At 37.8% G+C, this 24220-nt stretch overlaps 1 protein-coding gene across 7 annotated transcripts in view; it reads right to left on the bottom strand.

Moving 5' to 3' along the window:
• LOC110982461 (alpha-L-iduronidase-like) overlaps positions 1-24220 on the bottom strand; it is a 55386-nt gene that overhangs the window by 27390 nt on the left and 3776 nt on the right. For 3 of the 7 annotated variants that reach the window (XM_022240864.2, XM_022240863.2, XM_087144668.1), the window contains 14 exons: positions 23589-23760; positions 18752-18892; positions 16441-16637; positions 15873-15968; positions 14898-15100; positions 14077-14177; positions 12915-12993; positions 12336-12576; positions 10887-10971; positions 9971-10077; positions 8131-8252; positions 7722-7847; positions 5483-5672; positions 5029-5161 (listed from right to left, as the gene is read on the bottom strand). In XM_022240864.2, the coding sequence (XP_022096556.2) occupies positions 5064-5161; positions 5483-5672; positions 7722-7847; positions 8131-8252; positions 9971-10077; positions 10887-10971; positions 12336-12576; positions 12915-12993; positions 14077-14177; positions 14898-15100; positions 15873-15968; positions 16441-16637; positions 18752-18892; positions 23589-23755 (1953 nt within the window). In that variant the 5' untranslated portion in view covers positions 23756-23760 and the 3' untranslated portion in view covers positions 5029-5063. The remainder of the gene's footprint in view (positions 1-5028; positions 5162-5482; positions 5673-7721; positions 7848-8130; positions 8253-9970; positions 10078-10886; positions 10972-12335; positions 12577-12914; positions 12994-14076; positions 14178-14897; positions 15101-15872; positions 15969-16440; positions 16638-18751; positions 18893-23588; positions 23761-24220) is intronic. The other 4 variants (XM_022240866.2, XM_087144669.1, XM_087144670.1 and 1 more) reach the window with 2 other exon arrangements.

Below are 24220 nucleotides of genomic sequence, written 5' to 3' on the forward strand. Positions count from 1 at the left end.
GCAAAGATAACAAGCACACATACATGTCTGCATCACGGAAGTAAAGTGTTTCCTTTTAATTCAATTCAATTCACATTTATTTCCATACTGTTACGGGAGCAAGATAAAGCACAGGAAAGTCATGAAATCCGTAATATCATTGTATAACACTGTACATGATTAATTAATAAAAACATTAGTCACAGAAATCAGAGTAATGAAAAAAACAACTTACAAAAGAGAAAACAATAGCAGAAGCATCACGGAATTATTGAGTATGGAGGCTGTTCAGGGAAGCCAGGGCTTATGGGGAACAGCCATTGGACAGACATGACAGACTGAACAAAAACAAGACAGACATGGCAGACAGGACAGAAACAAGATAGGCATGGCAGACAGGACAGAAACAAGACAGACATGGCAGGACAGAAACAAGACAGATGACGAACAGACAAGACAAAGACAAGACAAAACAATAATTAATGGACGAAAATCTGATCAGCTAATTTGAAATCCAAAGAAGGCAATGATAATCCACGAAGTAACATAATAAAATAAATACAAATAAGACAATTAAAGAGCAAGCTGTGCCGTGTAATGGGATAGGAGGGCTCTTTTATACGAAGTTTTGAAACAACCCACAGAAGATTGACCTTTAATTTGATTGTTGATGGTGTTCCAAAGTCGGGCTCCATAAAAGCGAAGTATGTGCATTGAATAAGAGGTACGAGTGAAAGGAATATAAAGATTACCCCGGGATCTAGTAGAATAGCTGTGAACAGTTTCAATAGATCTAAAGTAAGAGGCAAAAGTGGAAGGGAGGAGGTTACGATAGAATTTGTACATGAAGATACCAGTTTGAAGTTGATGTATGTCAAAGACAGTAAGGGTGCGAAGTTGTGCAAACAAGGGTGCACTGTGAGCACGAGGGTGTGAGAGAGTGCATATTCTAATGGCACGTTTTTGAGAGACAAATAAAGAATGCAATTTGCGACTACTTGAATTCGCCCAGACGATATTGCAGTAGGAGAGATACGGAAGAATAAGTGTGTTATATAATAAGACCAAAGAGAAAGAGTTAAGAAAGTGACGAAGCTTAGAAAGGACACCAGTATTACGAGAAATAATTTTTTTTACACAATTCATAATACATTAAAACCTGGTTTTGAATCACTCACATTAGTAGTGACATGTTACATTACTTTCTCTTATCACTCTGCAACAGCTCAACATAGATCAGTGTTTGATGAATTGAAATTCAATTCCTTTCGAACTCAAACACTCATAACAAAATTTGCATTATGAGCATATAACATAGTGTCAAAATGACTTCCCACAATTCCTTATTTTTCACCCCAACACCAATTTTTTTGACCAACCCTATCTCATCTTACTATCATAACACTCAAGTTCTTCTTGTCCCCCATGATTTGATATGACATTTTGCGGTTGCTGTGGTTTATTATAGTTTGGAAAACATTCTAAATTTTCTACTTTTAAGCCATGGACCTGCCAATTTCATTTTTTTTTACTGCTGTGTCTAATTTGAGGCTGAAGCTTACAGCACTCTTGTCCACAAACAAATGGAAAGTGGTCCATATGGAAAGTGGTACATTTGGAAGATGTTATGAAAAACATCCAAGTTGAGAGTCAAAACTTCTTTAGTTAACCTGAAAATGGAAATCTTAGTGTCTCCAAAAGAAAAGGATTAAAAATACAGTTTATATGCACAGCTACAAAAGACAAATTAAAAACAGATATGTGTCGCCAAATGATACCCAGCACAGCAACACCCAGTGGTAGTGTACAGCCGCTTAAAGGTACAGTCCATCATTTGCAATTATAAAATGTAATTGACACCCTTATTGTTGAATAGCATGCATATACTTTGTCTAAAGATGGTTACGCAACTAAACTCCCTCTGAAATTATTCTTTCTGGTAAGCTATCATTTCGAAGGAAACAATGCAAGGCCATTTCCAGCAATATATCTACAGATGCATTTTTCAAAAAATTGCCATCAGAAGGGCATGACGTGTTGACATGACATTGTGCGTGACATTGTGCAGCTGAAGTTGACAAAAGAACATGTCCAAGATGATGAATTCTTGTGTAATTCAAAACATGAATCAGCAACTTTGGATATGAAATTGAAGTCCTGGAAAATTGTTTTTCTCAAAACTTGCAGGATTCACAGAACTTAAACTTCATCAGGTTTGTTCTTAGGCACTCTTCTTTAGATTTTTGGTCGATTTGTTGCCTATGAGTTGGTGCTCAGATTTTTTAAAGAAAAATTTTAGAGGACAAAAAAAGCATTTTCTATGGTCTCAAGAAAAAAAAAGGGTCTTCAAGTCAGAGGAAAGATTACAAATAACATTTTTCAAAAAACAAAAAAAAAGAAGTACCAGCTGCCAAGAACCAAAGCTCACAAAATTGAAATTGGGGACAGCAGAGCAAAAATAAATTTTTTGGAGGGTTCATTTTTTATATTGGTACATGTACATTGTTGGTTGGTGGATCCAAGACTTCTCAAAATAAAACTTCTATTTATTTCCCCATTGTGAACCATGAAGGTCGGCCAATCTGAGCACCAACTTAAAAAGAAATCTCGCCTAAAAGAATATACTGCATAAAATGACAAATGATGGACTGTACCTTTAAAGGGGGCATACAGTCAACTGTTATTAATATGAGGGTCTAGGAACTTACTCTTATATAATTATCTCATATTTTCCAGAGTCTTGTATTAAGTGCAAAGTATTTTCCATTGTCATTAATCGATCACACCAGTTTTATGTAGCCTACACACGTGTTCTTGTCCATAAGTAATGAATTTGCTTTCAAAACAGATCAAGCATATTCTCTCTGAAGTAGATCATATATATGTAATGAATAAAGAATTGCGATAAAACAAACTTTTATGATGATTGGGGAGAACAAAGAAAACTAATAAAACACAATAACCGGAAAAGGGAACTCGTCACCAATCACTGTCAAAGCATTAACCTGTACCGTTATGGTCGATGTTGCAAGAGAATGTACATGTGAGTAAATTAAACATTTTAGTTGATGACCTGCTACAGAATTGCAATTTGTAAATGTACAAACTGAAGGAAACAAGTGAATTTTTGGTAGGGTGTAGGTCAGGGCCTGGGTGGTATGTTTTGTAGCGGGAATGAAGGTGAATTTTTTGTTTCAAATTTTGGGTAAAACGGCTTTCAACAAATATGAATTTTATGCAGTGTTGTAGTCGAGTACTTTCCGAGTACCAACATTCTCCGCAAAATACTGAACTGGGTAAGAGGGAATAAAGCCAGAGTGCACAGGCATTTGATGGTAAATGTGCAAAGGTAAGATTACAAAATAAATGTTAGACTTCAGACACTCCCAGTTGTGTAAAATTTAAGTTTTAAGGAGAAAAGTACTGGGAAAGTACTTGGCCGAGTACTTTCCAAGTACTTTTGTCCTAAAAAGTTAATTTTAATCAAACAGTGACGGTCTGAAGTCATTATGTTGCTTTGCAATCTTACCTTTATGCGTGTACCATCAAATGCCGATGTACTTAAGCTTTGTTCCATCCTAACTAGTTAAATATTTGGTAGAGAACTTGGTTCTCAAAAGTACTCAACTACATCACTGATTTTATGCTACTTTTTAAGTCAGGTGGGGACATTTTTCTGTTCTCTTTTTCATGTTTTGGTAGGGTGTTTGTAACAAGTTTTTCTTTTATATGGACCCTCTGATAGCCTGGGAATCAGACACCCATCATCTATCTATTTGTTTGGATCGGGTGGCACAAAAGCGCCATAAAGAAAACCCTTTGATTGCTCTGAAGTCGCAATGCCTTAAAACCGAAGTCCTGGATTAATGAGCATTATCACTGAACCAAGTACAACTGCACCTTGTTGATTGGTTTGTTGATAGACGAATTGTTTTCAAGATGCTCGTGTTAAATAGATATCTAGATAACAATAGAAAACAATGCTTTTGCACTCAATCAGACTGGCAAGAGTGTTCATCTTAACTGAAATCTCATATCAACCCAGCTAGTATTAAAGGCAGGTGACACATTTGGTTTTTTGTTATAATTTCACAAGATTGGCTGATTACTGTATATAAGATTCACTACAGCTTACATTCCACTGACTTGTTTCATGTTTGAGTCAGCTGCTTTGAGAAAAATCAAGAAACACAGAGCGGTATTTTCAACGATTAAATCGAAAATCTTGTAATTTATCTTGCATAAACTCTATGAAGTACAGGGCATTCATAGTAAGTAAACACCTGCAGGGTCAGAGTGGGAACAGGCATGACAAGTTTTCTTTTCCTTAAAAAAGAGCAGTTTTCAACGACAAGGAGTAATCAATGAATTTACGTTGGAGTAATGCACCTCCTACACAATGTCGCATTGCGGATTCATGAAAAAACTTCATCCTGGCATAAAGTATGCAGTCGACTCGTGTCTGTGACACTGAAACAACTGGTATATCTGTGTGCGTGTACGATCATGCTTAATGACCACTTTCATATCAGTTTACACTTCACCGCAAGTCTACAAACTCCTTTCTTTAATAGATAACTAACACCTGTGGGCAAACAGGGAATTATATCTTGAAACATGATAGGTTTAACATGTGGAAATCACACTTTTTTTTAAGAGAATCATATCACCATGCAGCTTGGAAACAGTCACCATATTTGGAATACACCATTATGTTCTGGGGTGATTTTGAATTTGCAACACTTTCATGTTGAGAAAATTCTAAATTTTCAACCACTCAATGTACTCAATCTCCACAGACTTGTACGAGCCTATGTGTGTAGGAATCGTTGAGTGGGAAGACGAGGATTGCCATAAGACAGCACTACGTACAGAATTCACAGAAATGTGTTCAACATGCTCTGCATTTTGACACAGGGAATTTCTACATCTTAAGACATTATCCAGCATGAAGTGGTTGAGATTACTTCAAATAATCTAGGAATGCAACAGTGATAGGAGACTAATTCAGTCTGTACAGATGTATGAAGGCCAAAATGAAACACTCACACTTCTTGGAAAGCTATCAGCTGGTGGTGGATGCTTCATTTCAACTCAATTGGTGTTGAATACATCCCAGACCGATTCCAGTAATCTACTGCTCTCACACGGTACCAGCCTTGGGTAGAGGAGTATCGCAATGCTAATTAGAAAAGGAGCAAAAATGTTCTGTAACAGAAGTGATACCAAGCCTGAATATCACAAAGTTTATACAAGTGTCATGAATTGGGATCCACAAACTATTCACGGTACTTGTGATGAATGGCCACTGAAGTTGGAAATTAGTAACTGTCCATTGGAAAAGGACTGAAGAATTCCAGATAATTTTACAAACACTTGAAAGTGAATAAACACACTGCTCACACAATTTTGCACTTCTGCAGATATGTATCAATGATGTGCAAACATTAGAAAGCAGCCCCAGTATTCTCTTATAAACTGTATGTGAATTACGAGTACTTACAAGGATTTGCAGACTCAATGGAGTAAAGATACGATGTAAATATGAGATCAACATCGCTGATTTGGACATACTGCCCTTGCTTGGTTGGAGAGAATTCCACCTGGTATGTTAAAAGGCAACATGGCAAAACATCCTCCCAGCTCACAAGAACGTCAGTCTGAGTAACACAGTGGAGTTTGACGCTCTTCACCTGAAAATTAAGTCCATCATGTATTCATTAGTTCCCAATTCAGTCGGATGCAACCCTATGGACTCTACTGATGTTTCAGCACTCACAGGAACTTTGATACAGTCAACAATAATAGTGTGGAGGGCCATTTTTTCATCACAGGGAACAATATTAGAATAGCTGCTGAGCACATGGTGGCAATGGCCTCCAAAGTGTGCCAGATCTCTCGGTCATCAGAGTGAGGGAGTCCATGTACTTTGCATCCACACTGGATGAAAAGAGCTCCATACATTCAGACTTTATATAGGCACTTTTTCACCTCCTCACCAACTAGGGACACACATTGGTAGTTGGTAGTTGGAGTTCCATGAGCCAAAATAGGCTCCAAAATTGTTCCACTGGGTAAAAGTACAATCTCTCTCTTGTTTTAGCTGAATGCTGATACTAACAAGCTGTTTGCACTCAACAGAAAATTGCTGAGTCGACTCTCAGTAATACAAACTCGGATAGGATGAGATTCCGCTTATGATGAGCATATTTTGCCAGTCCCAACAAAATGTGTCCATTCTTATAAGGAAAAAAAATCTTTAATACAAGCTTGGGTGACAAAAGATTTTGGTTAAGACAAGCATTTTTTTTCTGCTCCCGTCAAGTATTGTCATCTCTCAGTTTAATACAAGCATTTTGAAAACAGCTTGTCAATCAACGCACCTATTCAATAAAGGTGCTGTTGTACTGGGCACGGTGATAATGCTCGCTAACCCACGACTGCACTTTTAGGGCATTCTAGATCCCCAGTGATTAACCTTAACCCCCTAGGGTGTATGTAAAATCGTATTGAAATTGGAGGATTTGGGACTGTTAGGGTTAAAGGGTTTTCTTTGTGGGGGCATTCATGCTGTCTGGTCCCAAAGAACACGAGGGACAGTGGGTGTTGTGATTCTCAGGCCACCAGAGGGCCCCAAAAAAGGACAAGTTTACTTGTTACAAACTGCCTCCCAAAAACATGAGAAAAGAGAATACAAAAATGCCCCTACCCAATTTATAAACCAGCATAAAATTCAAATGTCTTTAAAATCCCTCTCTTACACATAAATGTCTCTTTGGAAGTCAAATTTATGAGTTAAAAACCTTCATTTCCCTCTAAAAACATCACCCAGGCCCCGACCTACACTCTCTACCTGTCTATTATTCACCCCAGAATTTGCTTTCCTTCACTCTGTATATGTACAAAATTGCATCTCTATAATTGGTCACCAACTAAAATAATAATTCACGTAAATGCGCGTTCTCTCGTGACATCGACAGTGACAGTGCAGGTTGCATCGCTCTGACAATGATTGGTGATGAGTCCGCTTGCCTCATTGTTGCATTTTATCAATTGTTTTTGTTCTTCTCGATTATCATATAAGTTTTATTACAACAATTCTTTATTCATTAAAAATTTACATTCCACTTTCATAAACAACATCTTCGCTCTGTTCAAAAGCAAATTCATTACCAATCAACAGTAGTACGAATGACACATATGACTGGGAAAATACTTTTCACTTGAGATGAGGTTCTAGATAATACAAGATAATTAATGGCAAGGCCCTCGTATTCACGAGTTTGGGCCCAAAATACCACCGCTAGCAAGTGGTTATAAAGTTGACCACCGATTTCTATGTGTGCCTAGCTTACAATGATCCATAAGAAATGGATGTGACCGTCATAGACTTGAAAGTTAACAACAAACTTTGCATTTTCATTACCAGATTGAGGAAGCATATGAAAAGCCAATGTGACTGCTTTAAGATATGATTATGTAGATGAGGGAATCTAAAATGCGTGCATCAGTATGTTTAAGATGCTCCATAGTGGTAAAACCCATTAACAGCATGGGCAAGAACTAGTTTGCATTTCATACAGTATGTCCCAAACACCTGCATGTAAACAGTGAAAATGGTTTACTCCAACTGAGAGAAAACATATCTTTACATTTGAATGGGTCAGTTTTGGATTTCCAGCCACAATCTCAATCTTGTCAGCATGTCAGGCAGTATGATAGATAAAGCTGGTAAAGTTTACCTGCTGTGGCTTTTCGGAGGGTTTGGCACATAAATGGAACAGCATGACCCCAGGTTTGCTCAAGTTGAAGTTAAATGTCATCTTGGGTGCCGTGAACAGATTTGGTCCTTTAATTCTCAAGGGATCCTGAAGCAATGGTGGTAGAAAAAAGGACCAAACCTTGAATATGCAGAAAACCATCTATCTCCAGCATTGGCATTTCAAAATATGCTGGCCTGCTGTAAAAATGAAAAGGATATTACATAGAGATGTATGCTATGCTCTCATGCAATATCAATAGTAGGTAAAATTTGAACAAGAAAATATGTGTACATATTGAAGGTTTTTCCACACTGTGGCCTTGTTACAGTTGGTATAAGAATTACAGTGAACCACCAAAAGGAGTTTTATTTACTTGGTTTTGTTTTACCTGATGTTTTCTGATTTCCACAAATTGTTTTCTGGTGGGATAGACTGGTTTACCAAAGGCCTTCCACAGTCTGTAGGGGTTGCCATGTGTGTTGTCTACCAGATAGACAATGTAGACCATACCTGAGATAAACAAACAGTAGTTTTCATCACCTTGTACAATTTAAAATAGTTTAGTAGGTCATTCTATAATTTGGGTGTAGAATATTTTCCTGTCTCTGTTACATCTGACGTATGATTTTGTAAGTTCAGAATACATTCTATAATGTTCAAGCGTGATTAAACAATGCAAATTACTGGCCAAACAAATAAAAAACTGTTTGAAGTCAATTTCAGTGATACACCCCTTGACAAATTACACAGGTCAGCTTCTACAGGGACAGGAAAATGTCACGTCAGACCCCAGATTTATAGAATGACCAATATGGAGGTTGATAAAGATTTTATTTGTCAGATTAAATCATGGGAGTAAATAAGACAGGCCTGTATATCAACATCTGCACCAGACTAGGCTGGGTTTTATAATTCAAAGAAATTCAGACTTCAGCATGGAAACAGATCTTCACCAACCTCCTGTCCAAGTTTTTAATCGGTTAAATTTGGAACATATAATTGTTGTAAATCTCGAGATCAGTCCTGGTCTCAAGACTGTTGCTTCCTGGTCTCGGTCTGGTTACCTCGTGGTCTCTGTATTTTGCTGGTCTCAGTATCGAGACCACCAATATTGTATACAAACATGAACTTGCACTCATTGTGTAGAATCAATTACACTTGACTCGAGATCGTGTGTACACTGTAGAGTAGTAATGCTGTTATCAAAACATACAGTATATGATACAACCTCTTTTTTTTCTGTCCGTGCCGCATGCCAATACTTAACATGTCAACCAGCACACTGATTTCATGTCTAGGAACGAGATAGAAAAATGCATGAACTACGCACTGTATTATGAGGCAGTGATCAGCGGCATAATTATGTGCGCTTTGTATACGGACGCCATTTCTTCTTGATGCTTTTCCTTCATGTGTGTTGCTCCGATGTTTATTGTGCCATTGTGATAACATTCTGCCTCTGTGCTGTTATCGACATCACCACACAACCTAACAAGTAATCGGACATGTCATATAAATCTGCCGTTATACGCTTCAGTTTTAAAGACCTCAAGGAGTGTATGGACAGCAAAGCTGGCAACAAAAAACTCTCTGCAGTGTGTAAATTCTGTCCTGGAACGAATCGGATTTCAGAGAGATCTGAAACAAGTTCAGCGTTTTACAAGGCACCTGAGCAGAACAACTTGACATATACACCTATTTGAGTATAGTTTGAGTCATTCTAACTTCTAATTTTTTGTCTAATTCATTCTAATTTTTGTCCTCAAGAGCATAGTCAGCTGTTTTATCCAGGTTGCTGAGAACCTCCAACTTTAACTGGCTTCACACCTCAATGGTGCTGGATTTTGTTGGATACAACAGAGCAGAGTTGCCTTGAGAAAATAATAAACATAGCAAGGATTAAGTCATTATTAATTAACTTTAGTAATGTTTTAGGTCTACAAGGAAGCTGTTTTGATGTCAATAAAAAGTTGTATTTCCCTTTGCACATGATACATGTATTTGTAATTCTTTTTCAATTCTTTTATTGCATATTTTGCGTACAAGGTCTCGAGGTCTCGGTCTTGGACCATCAGGTCTCAGTCTTGGACTTCCAGGTCTCGACAATGATAACGAACATCAAGCTTTTTCTGACTGGTACTGGTTTGTGCACACATGGACTTATTCAACAACTTTATGATTGAGCTGATGGGAACAAACTTTTCAAAACAAACGCAGAGATTACTTACTTAATTGATTAGTTGTTGGTACTCCTGTCACAGTGAGTGTGATGTTGTCTGTGCCTGTTAGATTACTAGTGTCATTGCTGTTGTAGATGATAATGCTCCCCTGCCAACTGAATCAAACAACATTTGACATTTCATTTTTGTAAAACAAGAAGCATTGACAGTGGGATTCAATTCTGTTGTTATCACGGATTACACCCAGTGTGTGCCAAATATAAGGAGGGATGAGTTAAACTTTGAGAAATAAAAGGTGGTCAAATAAAACTGCTGAAAATCAGAACCTTGGGCTTATAGCAAGTAATCTTTTAATTGAAGAGATGCAACACAAAATTAATATGTAAGCATGAATTACATGTTTCCCTGATCACTGGCGATTACTTCCAAATGGCTCAATACAAAGAATGAACCTCCAGCTTGAATTCTCATTCAAAAGAATGACAGTTATTTACCTTGTGACTACAGGGAAATGATACATAATCAACGTCATCAAAGATGTTATGCCAAAGCTCATTACTAAAGACTGGGTGTATTGAAGTGACAAATATGATCCAATGCTGTTTCATCATCTTCCATTACAGTTTCATATGTTGCAAAGCAAGAAATTTTCATTACCAGTATCTGCTGATGGAAAAGAACAGTAGCATCTGAAATGGATGCTCTAAGTTTGAATGAGAAATGTAGTTTTGATTGATTTGACTGATGGCAAACTTTGTTGTTAGGCAAAACTAAGGTTTTATGAATCCGAGCTGAGTGAATGTGTCACACCATATATGATACCATTTATAGTATAAACCAGTCTATACCATTTATGAAGTATTCTCATAACCAACTGATATCTAAGGCCATGTTCATTTACCCTTGGAAAAGCTGTGTGTGTCGATTGGAAGGGTATTTCTTGATTGTATTCCGATATATTCACCTGTCATGCGATCCACTGGCTGCTGATGCATGGTGCACTGATGCTAAGATTCCTACATCACTGTTGTTTCCACCTTTGCCAGTATCTATTGGACCAAAACACGCCATATCAGAAAGCATTCCCCCAAACATGCTTGAATCAACCAACTCCAATTCAAACTTGACCCCTTCGCACCGGGAGGCGGCTATAGCCGCCATAAAAATTGAGATCCTCAGCCCACTTTTCAGCTATTATTCTCGGCCCACACTCGAGCGAACACGGTGAAAGACCCTGGCTCTTGTGTATATGGTAATCGGTCTTTGTGTGTAGCCCAGAAATGAAAAGACCGATTTTGCATCATAATCACCAGCTTCACAACAGTCCCCACTTTGAAAAGAGGCAACGGGAATGTGGAAGCTTGAGTAGAGCCGCATGCCACCAAACACTCAGCCTTTTCACCATGTACATTTGTAATTCAAAGTGTGCAGAGCACGCTAGGCCACAAACCGAGACTTTGTGGTTTGGCAGGTGGCCTTCGTGGCCAAGCGAGGCTGGAATTCTTGGAGACGGCTTTCGGAAAGAAATTCCTGCCAAGAAGGGGTTAATGACCCGTCAAACAAAGAATTCACACTCAAAGCTTTCAGGTGCCTGTCTACCCACATACACATACAACTTGACTTTCTTTGGATCACCCTTGGAATGGAACTCAAGTCACATGGCAGAAGAACACTCCAATGTAATGACTCATACTCAGAATTAAGATTCAACATCCCAGAAACAAGTCCAATCTGATACATCTTAAACCCCTAGCTGTCAAAAGTCACCTCAGAATAAAAAACTAAAATCAACCTCCACTACAACACTTGACATATTGTCACAGTTTTCCCATAGGAATGGGAATTGACTTTTTTGGATTTGAAGTTTTTCATTATCAGTTACTGTAGGATGTGATTTCTAACTGTTCTGACATGTTTCCATGACTGAAACTTCATTCATGTCTTAATTACATAACAGTTGCAGGTGGCCCATACCTCAGTAACTGCATTTGACATTTTCATGAGGGGGCACAGACATGACTGCCCCTATAATATGTTTCACATACATACTGTAGGTGCCCTTTCCTCATGGCAAACATGCAGCACAAGAGAGCTGAAAAGTAGGTCAGTGCGATTTCCAGTTTTAGAGAGGGATGGGCATCTCTACGAATTGAGTTTAACAATTTTTTTAAATTGTAAATACTGGAATATGATGAATATTTAGCTTTGGACTGCATCATTAAAAGCTGCTCATGAAAAGCCGTATTTCTTGCATTTTTAAAAAACTGGAGAAATTTCTCTTGCGATAACAGTGAAAAAACTTACTTTGTCAAAATAAACATGCCTGTGAAAACTTTGTGAAAACTACAAGGATATCAGCACTCAAACTCAATGACTTGTCCTCAGAACTTAAGGAAACAGAAACAAGTCTGACCTGAAACAACCTGCACCTGCGTCTCTCCAAGTAGGGCCAGCAGGCCCATCACACTCAGCACTGGTTTCCTTACAGTCTGTATGCTGGGTGGATGGGTCTCATTCATCTGAAACCGTGCTACCAATGTCCGCTGAGTGAAGAAGTGTGGGTTGAAGTCTAAGAAACCATTGTCATTGCTAAGCAGTGCGTAGTTCATGTCAGGCCGTTGTCTTATCAACAAATTCTGGTGTTGAGCAATGACCTGAAAAGGTGAAGTGGCAGAAAACTTGTTCAGTGTTTATTAGGTGATCATTTTGAAAATGAATCACAACCATTTTCAAATTAAAAAGGAAATGTACCGGTAGTATAAATCATAAAATCCCTAAGTTTAGGCGATTTAGTCTAAGGCTGAGATTGAGGGAAAGGGACATTGTGTGCATACATGTGAATTGGACAAGCACAGACAACAAAACAGCAAAATGGCATTTTAACTGGACCATGCCATTTTCATGTAATGCACTTGCTACTTTGTAAGCAAATGTGTAACCATATCTTTAATGATCTGAATAATCTCACTCCAAGGCCATAACACACTGGTACCTTGACAACTACTGCAGCATATGTTGCATCAGCTCTCCATTCCTCTGGCTTACTCCACCCAACCAAAGGATCAGCCTCACTTGAAATTAAAAGCAATGGAAACCAATCATATCCTTGTTACTACTTACACTGCCAATTACATTGATTTAAAATCACAGTAATAAGGTTTTATTTTATCATCTTACACAAAGTAGCAACCTAACACAAGCCAGCAGAAAAAACAACCAAAAATTAATTTGAGATGTTCGAGAAAACCCAACATGACCATTCCAGGGAAAAATGCAGTGGTGTAATGAGTTGCCAACCGCTTGAGTCTCAAAGGCAAGTCATTCAATACTGGCATCAAAACAAGTCAACTCAAGTCGGTTTTTGAGTACCATACTAAGACTGGCAAATATAATCCACTGAGTAATGAATCAGTCATAAACTAAACATAACCATCTCAACTACACAACCATCAGGATCCACTGTGGGCATTGAACTTGCATTCCACGTTTGACTATAACTGTGCAAGGATTCAAAACTTATGCAGAAGATGACTGAGATGGTTGCAAAAATCATCCCTTAACTGAGAAAAACTACGGGCTTTTTAAAAAATTTATTTCCTTTATCTGTCAGACTCAAGTTGAAAACTGTCAAACTGAGTCAAGTCAAATCATTTTCAAAGGCAACATCAGTGCCAGTCAAGTCATTTTGGCCTGTGACTTGAGTAAAGCCAATAATTAAAGAGAGAAAGTCCTCTTAGGTCCAAGTCACCGACTCAAATTTGCATAAGCACACACAAGTAACATTGTGATAAGTAGCCAGATGAGTGATGCCTGACAGAAAAATCTGACATTTTGTTACCCCAAACCTTCACGAATTCCCAAACACAACTTTAAAGTGACAGTTTTAATTCATGATGTTTGTAACTATTGTGCGAAGAAACATGAGAGTGTGGAGTGATGATGTAATATGGAGAATTAGGAAAATGATCCAGGCTCTTTAAAGAAATCACAGTGTAACGAGTACATGTACCTGACTGTTACAGAACCACATAAAACTTATTCTAATAAAACCAGTCACAGAAATACCCAATATTGGTATGGGTAACACATGAGAAAGAACCACTACACAAGCATAACTCCCCTTAGCAATGAAAGATGACTGTTTGTGTACTCACTCATTGAATATTGGAATGCTGGCCAAGCGTGGGTAGAGTCTCTGTATACGCTGAATGGTTTGGATCTCTGTGTCTAGTATGTACATTGAATGACCTTTGCCCTAGGGACAAAATGGAGAAGATCTTCTTAACTTGGATAAAAACATTCTGAAACCTAAAAACCTAAAAGGATACCAGTCTTGGGTCTTTTGTTTTCTCAGCAGCATTGCAGTGAGATAAAACTTACTTTTAAAGCAGAGGAGGAGAAATGGGGAGGTGATTTGATTGCAGATTACAAATACCACTCCAAAAGCCAGAATTCTACTGAGAAACACCATTTAACACTTCCTTTCAAAATGTTCCTTTTAAAAGTAAATTCATATCCATTGGCATTGGCATTGTCCATGCAGTTGGAAATTTCACGATAACACTGGTATATTTCCAATATTCCAGTTTTGAACAGTGTCCCAAATGAAACCTTCTTGAGGGATGCCCTCTATGCAAGCACGGGCTGGTTGTGAACCTTGAGGGACAGGACACCATACCTGCTTGCTGAAAAGCAATTAGTGCTAAGGGTATTAAATGCTCAAAGACACAAGCACAATGACAACCTGAGTTCACATTAAATATAATCTACTAAACAATAACACAACATTCTAAGGTAGAACACACAGGTTTGTCCATGGTGTGCATATGGAAAACCTTCCATTGTCCTGATTATGGCTCATTTTGTTTTTGATAATATTTCAACTTAATCTGCACACATTTCCCACCAATTACCTTCATCCCAGCACCCAAAATGCACACTTCAACAAAACAGAAGAATTTCAACGGATTCATACCTTATGATGGAAGGAGATAAAGTCAATGCGCACTCCGGTCTCTCCGGTGAAATAATTAGTACCATTCTCACAGTGTTGCAACAATGCCCAGCATATAACTGAAAATGATGGCTCACGACAGGCACCAGCTGGCCCACCAAGACGGAGTTTGGGACTTGCCACTCTCAGGCCTTCAGAGCAGGCATCGTAATAGTTCAAAAATCCTGGAAAAAAATTTAATGATTCGTGTTGAAATGGTCACCACTAACATCATTATTCAGTTAAGGCCCAGTCAAGAAATAAATAAAACTCCTTGGAATAACTGATTACAAAGCAACCACTTCTCTGGCCAATTATACTCCTTAACTAAGGAACACATCCATCTGTTCTTTGAATTCTAAGTACATGTGTTCAACAAATTCAGTGAATTTTTGGTGGAAGATTACATATCACAAGCTTTGTTGCTTGAACCTTGAGCCCTTGATATCTTTTGTATTAAGCCTGGCTTCCACATTGACGTAAGTTGTGAATAAATTGAATTAAAACAGACACCAACCAAAAATTGAAAATGCCCAATAAAAATTCTGCCTTGCTGCCACTTTGTACCTAACTGAATTTGCAACAGGAACACCACATGGACCACAATAAATGCATCATTATGTGAATAAGGGTGCTCAAGGGGTGAATACATTCTTCTAACAAGTACATTTTGTGTTTCAACTATGTTTTGAACCATGTGTATTTGTACAAAGCTAGAAGACTAAGTGTGCCAAGTCTGCTACATGCACAGTACTTTCTCTTTACTCTGCTGCTGCGCAAGAAGTGTTCATTGTTTAGCATCTGTTATTTCATTTCTGGCTTGGGATGTTATGTGCTCGTTAGTGGATTGGTTTCAGTAGCCGTAAGTGTAAACCCAGGGTGCACAGAACTTCGGTACGGACATCGTGACTGGAACATGCCCAGAGAACATCCATCCACTCTTCCATGTATTCTTACCTTGGACCGTGAAGTTAAGATTATCAAAATCTTTGTGGTCTGGTTCATTCCAGGACTCAAAGTTCCACTTTGCCACATAATCCAGACCATATTTATCTAAAAGAATGAGAAATATGAATGTCAAATCACACAAATTCAAACCCTGTTTTATTCACATCTCTGATGATGCATCACAGTAAGGGTTATGTGGTTATTATGTGACTTACATCTCTGCTATGGGTAACTTTTCAGATCTTTGGGAGTCTTTGACCCCTCCAACATCAGCATCGAGCCCCCAAATAACAATAATACCTTTTTCTGTGTGGCCACAGCATGACAGCTTGAACAGAATAGAGTGCTCGGTAAGGAAAGGGTATTATATACACCTGCTTCTGTCGAGTCTGTTAATTGATGAATGCTATAAATTACTTATACTGCAACATTCAAAAACAAATGACTCTATACCACTGCCATGCATGCTTAGTATGAAGCAGTTTCAATACTTAACACAGTATCAAATTTAAAAACCATTTGGAATTCCAACAATTAAAGGGGTATAAATGTCAATCAAGTGTGAACTATGGTATACCTATGTATCTCTTGGCTAATGCTGTGACCATATCTCTCCACAAATAGACCTGATCAGTGTCTTCAAAGTCAGTGAACCAGTTGGATGGGTTCCCCATAAGCTCAAAGCCCGGCCGTAGTCCATTGCTCCACAGTCGGTCTACCAGCTGATCTAACAGGTCAAAGTTCAGGCTGATCTGTCCAGTCAAACTATTGACACTGTTTAGAAACACATACCACTATGGTCAAAAGTAAATAACTGAATGTAGTGACAGAAAATGGTACGTGGCATGATGTCTGCATTTACTTACACACAGAAACCTGCTCAGTACGCTAATTACTGGCTCTCCACAAAAACAACAGCATCCAACAGGAGCAATGGAAGACATGAGGAAGCATTTAAGCATGTCAGTCAGTCAGTGAAGACTACTCAGTAAGACAATTGATTAGTCAAGACATACATGTACCATATCATCAAATCTCTAAGGTTTCTAAACACTGCAGTTCATGGCCATATCTTTTACCACTCGTTGTGTAATGGGCTATAACAATACATACAGGTGATTTACAATGCAGTGCACCACCACAAGGTTGTCATGGAGAGGCCTCTTCGTAGTGTATTGCGGGATTAATACATGTAGTCAACAAAGTCTCATTCACTAACTGCGCTGTGCACGGAAAACTTTAACTTTTTCCCGATGTTTGTTTATCTTGGTTAAATATTCGAACTTGCTTATTATGAATGGGCATTAGAAAGTCAAAACGATGGTTACTGTGTGGTACAGGGAATGCCTCAATCAATCAAATATCCCCAAATGACGTATGAAGTGCACTAAATCATGGCAGTGTGTCGACCATAAACTTGAAAAGTGACCTGTCTGCGGCAAATTTCTAGTGGCATGCTATATTATTGTGAATAGCTCGTATTGGAGGTCCAAATGCACTTATTACTATTACCCCTGCACATCAGTCCCATAGGTCTTTTCCAAACTTGTGCAAAATCCCCACTGGCTGGTCTCAAATCCACAAACTGGATTGGCAGCCGGGGTGACAATATATGCACCCATTTCATGATTCAAAACATGTTGCCATATAAGTTGACTGGTTTTGGTCAACAGATGCCAAGAAGGATCTCACACAGCAGTAAGTCTAGCAAGCCATTCACTCACCAACACACACTGACAAATCTCTCAAAACTATCTACCACCTGTGTTAAGAATGTCAATATAAATTTCAAAGGAAGACTTTTGAAAACAATTTGTGCAAAAGAGTGAAGTAAAATGATTTCAACTTTGAAGCAAACAGCACACCTGCCCAAATTTTTGAAAAGACCCATTTGTCAATAGTTTGGACGCACATCTACATGTATATGCAGACATTTCTTGAGCACACTTGAACCATTTATTACTCAAGAAGTGTTAAAGTGGTTTGCTGTACCACTGTGCTTTCATGCACTGCACAGATTTGCAGATTTTCCCAGATATTTTTAACATTTTTCATTCAATTTCACATGTTTGTATCTTTCTAATTTGTCCAACAGAATAGATTTTGTGCACTTGTTTCTTTTTGTCATACAATTTCAAGTGTTGTTCAATCAATTCCAACCCATGAACACCAATTTTCAGAGAGGACCATTCAGTTTGGACTCATCTATGCTGAAATGTATCATTCAGAAAACAAATTTGTCTTTTACAGCACCATTTAAATAAAAGTTTGTTAAATTTCATAAACTTTCAATGTGACATCTTTAGAAGAAAGATTCCAGATACAGATGATTTTCCTGTTTCTCTCCTCTTTCCTTGTGAGGAATGTCCTGTTTGTTTTTTCTGAATGAATTTTCTTTAAAAACATGCTAAACTCATTATGGGAGAAAACAAAAGGAACAGGAGGAAAGAGAAATAAGAGTTATGTAAAATTTTGGGGTGCATTAATGTCTTTATTTTACCCTCTTTTTCATCTTTTTTAACGAAGAAAAATTGTTTTGGGGTCTTATTAATATTTTTGCCCTTGTTTCACCTTTGCTTACTTTAAAAAGTACAGAAGTGACTGATACAAGATGAATTTGATCTGTTAATACTGCCATCCAGCAACAGCTTTGACAACTTGGATTTGTTATGACAAATTTTCCCAACAGGGTGTTCAAATTTGTTGGCCAAACTTTGAAATAGAATGGTAAACTGCCTCAAACTGGTTTTGTTTCAATAGCACACGAAATATATATGTGTAGGTGAAATTGAATAAAAAACTTTTCAAACTAGTTGGAAAAACTGTACTAAATGTACAGATCTTCAAATTTGGGGATTCTCATTACATACTAACTTCCAGAATAATACCTGAGTGTGATGAGATCTAGCAGCCAGTGTATACGCACTTGCTGAATGCCTCCATGTGGCACAGAACCAATTAGAATCAGATTCTGTAATTCAGATTCACTTAGGAAATATTCAAATGACTTCTGATGTGGAAGAGGAGGGCTGAAAACATAAGGGAAAAGGGCAGAAAACAAAAAATATTCATTTTAGTTCATTGTTCATTTCATATATGTGTAAGGTCACAATACTGGCCAACTTTCATGATGCAAAAAATGAACTTTAATTTATCAGATGATGTAACCATTTTCAAGCTATGTTTGCTTGAGATTATAGTTGTACATGTATTTGAGAGATAAATAAAGATAAATAATTCAGTGTAAATGCGAGTCTATAATTTTTATTCACGTTGAAGAGCAAATTTTAGTTCAAAATGGCGCCCAAAAATGGGACATTGCTTGAACAAAATTTAATGAACTCAACTACTTTACTTATAGCTCACGTATTTTATCACAATGGTCATATTTTTTGAGTTAAGCAATGAAGTAATATTTTGGCCCTTTACAAAAAAAAAAATAAATAAATCCACGCTCCAAAATGGCAGCTGAACCTGCGTTAACGTTCGTTTCACATCGTGTCCACCACACCATTCCATGACGAAAAGGGCCAGAATCATCATTTACAAGCCTCACCCTTACCTGTAAAAGCCATTTTTATTCGAAATGAGCTTAATAAACATCGTGTAAAATGTGTGCTAGACCATAATTACCCTCGAGGATGAGAAAACATCAGCATATCGATCGCTATAATTTTCGTGTCCATTTTGTAACTAACGTAAAATGTCCACATGTTTTAACTGGTGATCAACGCAGTCTGACTAGTGGTCGTACACGTGCAATGGTACCCTGCATGGATGACCTAAAGGTCAATTGTTTTAGGCTCGAATACGTCTTTTCCGAGATAAAGCTATTTTAAGCACCGTGTCCACCGCGCGCCGCTTTCGCATCTCTTTGTAACGAACGGAGAAAGTTGCTGCGCGCGACAGCTTTCCCTCAAACAATCAGGAAAAGAGCAGCCAATATCCGGAAAAAGAGCAGCCAAAAGGTTTGTATCAACTTAAATAGAGTTTATTTTCTGTATTTTTTTGTGAAAAGAGGTCAGATGGCATTGTAAAAGGGAAGATTTTAATGGATAGTCAGTGGGTGATTTTTGGGCTTTGTCGCGGACCGCTTGGATGGTTTCGTGTGAATCGTGTCCATGTTTAACGAACGGAAGAAAAAAATAGTAAACATCTGAAGTCCCGCTTGAAATCGCAAAACGACAAATAATTTACACTTTTTAAGCTAAAGTCCATCACAAAAATGAACAAACTTAAAGAATAGCCTTGCCAAGTTCACGAAATCATCAGTGTTTCACGTTCGTTACACACCGGCAATTTCGACTTCGCCCCATTCGTATTAAAATTTGCCCCATTTGTCATCCAATAGTATGGGGGCGAGTTCGCAGTGAATTAAAAGTAAATGGAGCGAAGTTGATGTAACACGTAGGCAAGTGATGTTTACACAGATAGGGGAACTTGCCTTTGTGGAACCCCTGGGGTCTTGTTAGAGTTTCTTTTTATGGTTCTACAAATCAAGCCACTGCCGGTTATGTTAAAAAATTGTTCTATTTAAATTTCATTTTTCTATCTTATTTCAGAAGCCAGAAAGGAGAAAAAGATTCAATGGTTGGATCAGATTATATGTCTGTAGATTCACATGTCCTTGTGAAAGAAGCTTTAGTAGTAATTAAATCAAAGATTATTCGATTTCAACCATTCCTGTTGCCATTTCTGTAATTTCAGGACCGCACAAGAGCCTGCCGATCGCCAGCTCACTGCAGGGGATATAGTTGTAGTAGCATTTGAGGATGCATGGTATCCAGGTGCCATCAAGCGCATCATTGGTGATGAACTGGCAGTTATATACTGCATGGATCGTCCAAATAAAAATAAGCAAAGTTTTGTTTGGGAAAAAGATCTGACCGTTAACAGGAAATTCATTCTGTGTGTTGTTAATCCAAGTTCACTTATTCCAGATCCATCTTTGCGTTACTTTCACTTGGACAGCAAAGAAGTAGGTAAAATTAATGCACTATACAGTGTCTATGCTAATAAGTATTTTTAAACGTTTATTGCCAAAAGTAGTTTTGTCTAAGTATGTCATCAGAGGTTTGTCTAAGGTCTGTAGTCAAAAGTTCATCAGTTTTTCCGCAAAGATAAGTCACCCAGGTGGCACGAACTGAATAAATTCAATGAAATTCATTTAATGAGATGTGCCATGTTCTTCAGATGGGATCGTCAGTATATAGCCTCCACAATGAAATACAGTTTTTAAGAAACAAGATTAGAATGAAAAATAAAATAGTCATTGACTCAATTTACTTGTTCCTCAGAATTGTTTAATGTTGTAAATGGTGCACATTTAAATATACATACATGTACTTAAGTTCACAATGTCAAAGATTTCAACTTCTGTGAAGCTCATGTGCAACCTTCTTGCATGCATATAGGGCATCTAAAAATAGGCTGAAGTGGCTTATCAGATATGTAGATCACAGAGATGCTCCCAAGAAATGAAAAAGCATGTGCATGTATTAACACCTGCACATAGTAACATAGGCAATTTTCTGAAGGTGAGGCAACTACCTTGAGGGCTCCAGTAAAGCGAGTCATAATAAACTTGTCACATGAAATGTTAGCTTTGATTCGAAATTTTTGGTGTCCGTGTCATTTTTGTAACTAACGTTAAACTACAGGACAAAGATCTTTGAAATTGAGGGTATCTGTTCTTTGGTTGTCAATGATAATGTCCTCTTTGAAGTACTTGCAAGCTTCGCAACCAGCTGTTTTCCTCAAGTCATCAAACTGCAAATCATTTAAAATTGTTGTGTGTGAAAAAGTACACTTGTTAACGTTAGTTACGGTGTCCACCTTATTAAGATATCGTAAAATTAGTAACAATTAACATTTTTTTTAAAGATGACTTTCAGAAAGGAGGAAAAGCTTAACCACAACAATACAACTCCACATTGTTTTTCTTTGACTTTTATTATTGCATGGTTGACTGCAAAGTGGACACCGTAACCAACGTTAACTTATGAGGCCCCCCTCTACAGAAAGCACTGCACGGAAGAAAATTTCTTGGGCCGATTATCTTCCCATTGCTATTTTCTGATAGAAGGTGGTCCATTGTCATAATTTAAAAGTAAATTAAACACTTTTCACTAGATTGAATTTTTACCTATGTGTCCCATTTTTGTTGGCCAGTATTGTGTCCTTACATATATCTAAACATTCACCACATGTACACATACCAGTATGCTCTTGTGAAGAAAAAAATCCATACAATCGCCTGTAACTACTGACTATTTTTGTATGTCCATTGTACATGTATCTGTATATAAACATGAGAAGGCATGGGTCTTTTCTCCCTTTGGGGCAGCATAGTGTATGTATGTAGTCATTTGTACATACATGTAAGTAGCACACAATGCAAAACTCTAGTGGGTTTTCATGTGAGTCTTATGCAGGTGTAGTGTCAGCACTGTTTGTCACCTGATGAATTTGGGGGAACATTGTATCACTTCCTATGTACAAACTTGTGGGAGTCTAATGCACCTAGAAAAAGACAAAAAAATTATCCTCAAAAATGAAACTTCTTTAAAATGGTTGTATCTGATAAACTGACAGCATTAAATAGCAGAAAGATGAAGCCATTATCACGTAGACTTTTATTTGCGGAACATATCAAAATCAGTTGACTGCAGATACACAGTTATCTTGTAGAATGGGGTCCTGTTGGTCACTTTGGAAAATGGAAAGGACTTGCGCCCCAGCTGGAATTATCGGCCAAACTCAACCCAAATGACCAAGAAGAGATCTATACATGTACCTGTATTCAGTGGAAGGCAAACATTCACTTGTGTCAGAACAAAAATCTGGGGAGCTCACTCTCATGTAAAACCCCATAAAAGGGTCTACGCAATGTATTTTTCTTCATATAACCCTTGAAGTTGAAGATGCTCATGAATGTATCTCAATCTTATTTTCCAAACTCTTGTTTTGCTGTCTTAAAGTATAATTTGGGGTCCTTTTTAAAAGTTTTCATGCTAAATAAGCATTTCCATGTTCATAAATGAAACTGTAATGTCATGAATGTCATTCTGGGAACTTCATGGCAATAAACCAATAAGCAACTTAAGCCGTCTTGCCAGAAATAGGCTCAGAATTTTATTAGCAAAATCTATAAAATGAACAACTTTTTCTAACCTGCCATTACAGCAACTGCCCTTTGACTGTTCAGAAAACTATGATTTCATTTTAAATGTTTGAAAAAGTGCATCTTTTAATCACAGAAGTCACATAAAAAAAATATGGACTTGATGCTATTAATCAGCCCACAGGTCATTGAAGCCACTGGCAGGCATCTCCCCATGCTGTATTCCAAGGTAGTAGGCTTGCTCACCATTGTCAACCAAATTGTTAGTGGCAACAATAATTACAACAGCACGTGTACCAAGGATCACCTCCTCTTTTGAACTCTGTCTTCAAGAGAGCCGTTTCCCCTTCTGTGTGTAGGGCTAGTGTTTTCAATACCATTAACCCAAAATGGGAGTTACATAGTTTCATACGACGAAAAGGAATAGAAACTTGCACAAAAAGCATCAGAAATATTCGCAACTACGACACATTAACCCCATACAGAAATCCAGATGTAGTTGGCCAGTCACAATGATGTGACCGAACTGCGTCAACCAATGAGTCTACTCGAGTTACTGCATGTTTTTTTTGTTTTGCCTAATGTAAATGTATGGAACCTACCAGAAACCAGTACTCGCCCAGAAGTTGTTCAGTTCTGCTACTGCTTTGTCAGTTTCAACAAGGAAACTGTATTTCACAGTGGATACAAACTCTGCCAACATTATCAATTGGAAACTGGCAGATACCAAGCAAATGGTTCCTAGCTTCATCATGAGTTGGAAGAACATTTATCCTGTTCAAATGAAAAAAGTTTCCATTTTCAATGCATTGTATGCAATGCAAAAACATTTTCATGTAATAATCATCCATTCACTGGCATTATTTATGCTGGTACCTTATCAGTTAAAAAAGAAAATTTAGGAAACAATTAACAAATATCAAGCTTAATATACATGTAGCTTTGCCGAGTTTTCTTAACACGAAAACCAAGGAATGTCCACAGGTACAAAGTACGTGTGATGTGGCCCGAATAGCATGTTTAATGTTATTACACAAGAAATAAATCTACTGAATTTTCGCTGAGTCCCCACTTTTTGAATGGACCACTGTAGGGCCTAGGATAAGGAGGGAGTCCAGTAGACTGGCCCCCAGTCCTGGGCTAACATCACACGGCAAAGTTTAACCATGGAGGAATAAGAACACAGGTCTGTCCAGGAAATGCGCGAATTAGAAAATGTTTCCCAATCAGGAAA

This window comes from Acanthaster planci, linkage group LG13 (assembly GCF_054643075.1).
Source record: "Acanthaster planci isolate LZ-2023a linkage group LG13, COTS_SCS, whole genome shotgun sequence".
NCBI classification, from domain to species: domain Eukaryota; kingdom Metazoa; phylum Echinodermata; class Asteroidea; order Valvatida; family Acanthasteridae; genus Acanthaster; species Acanthaster planci.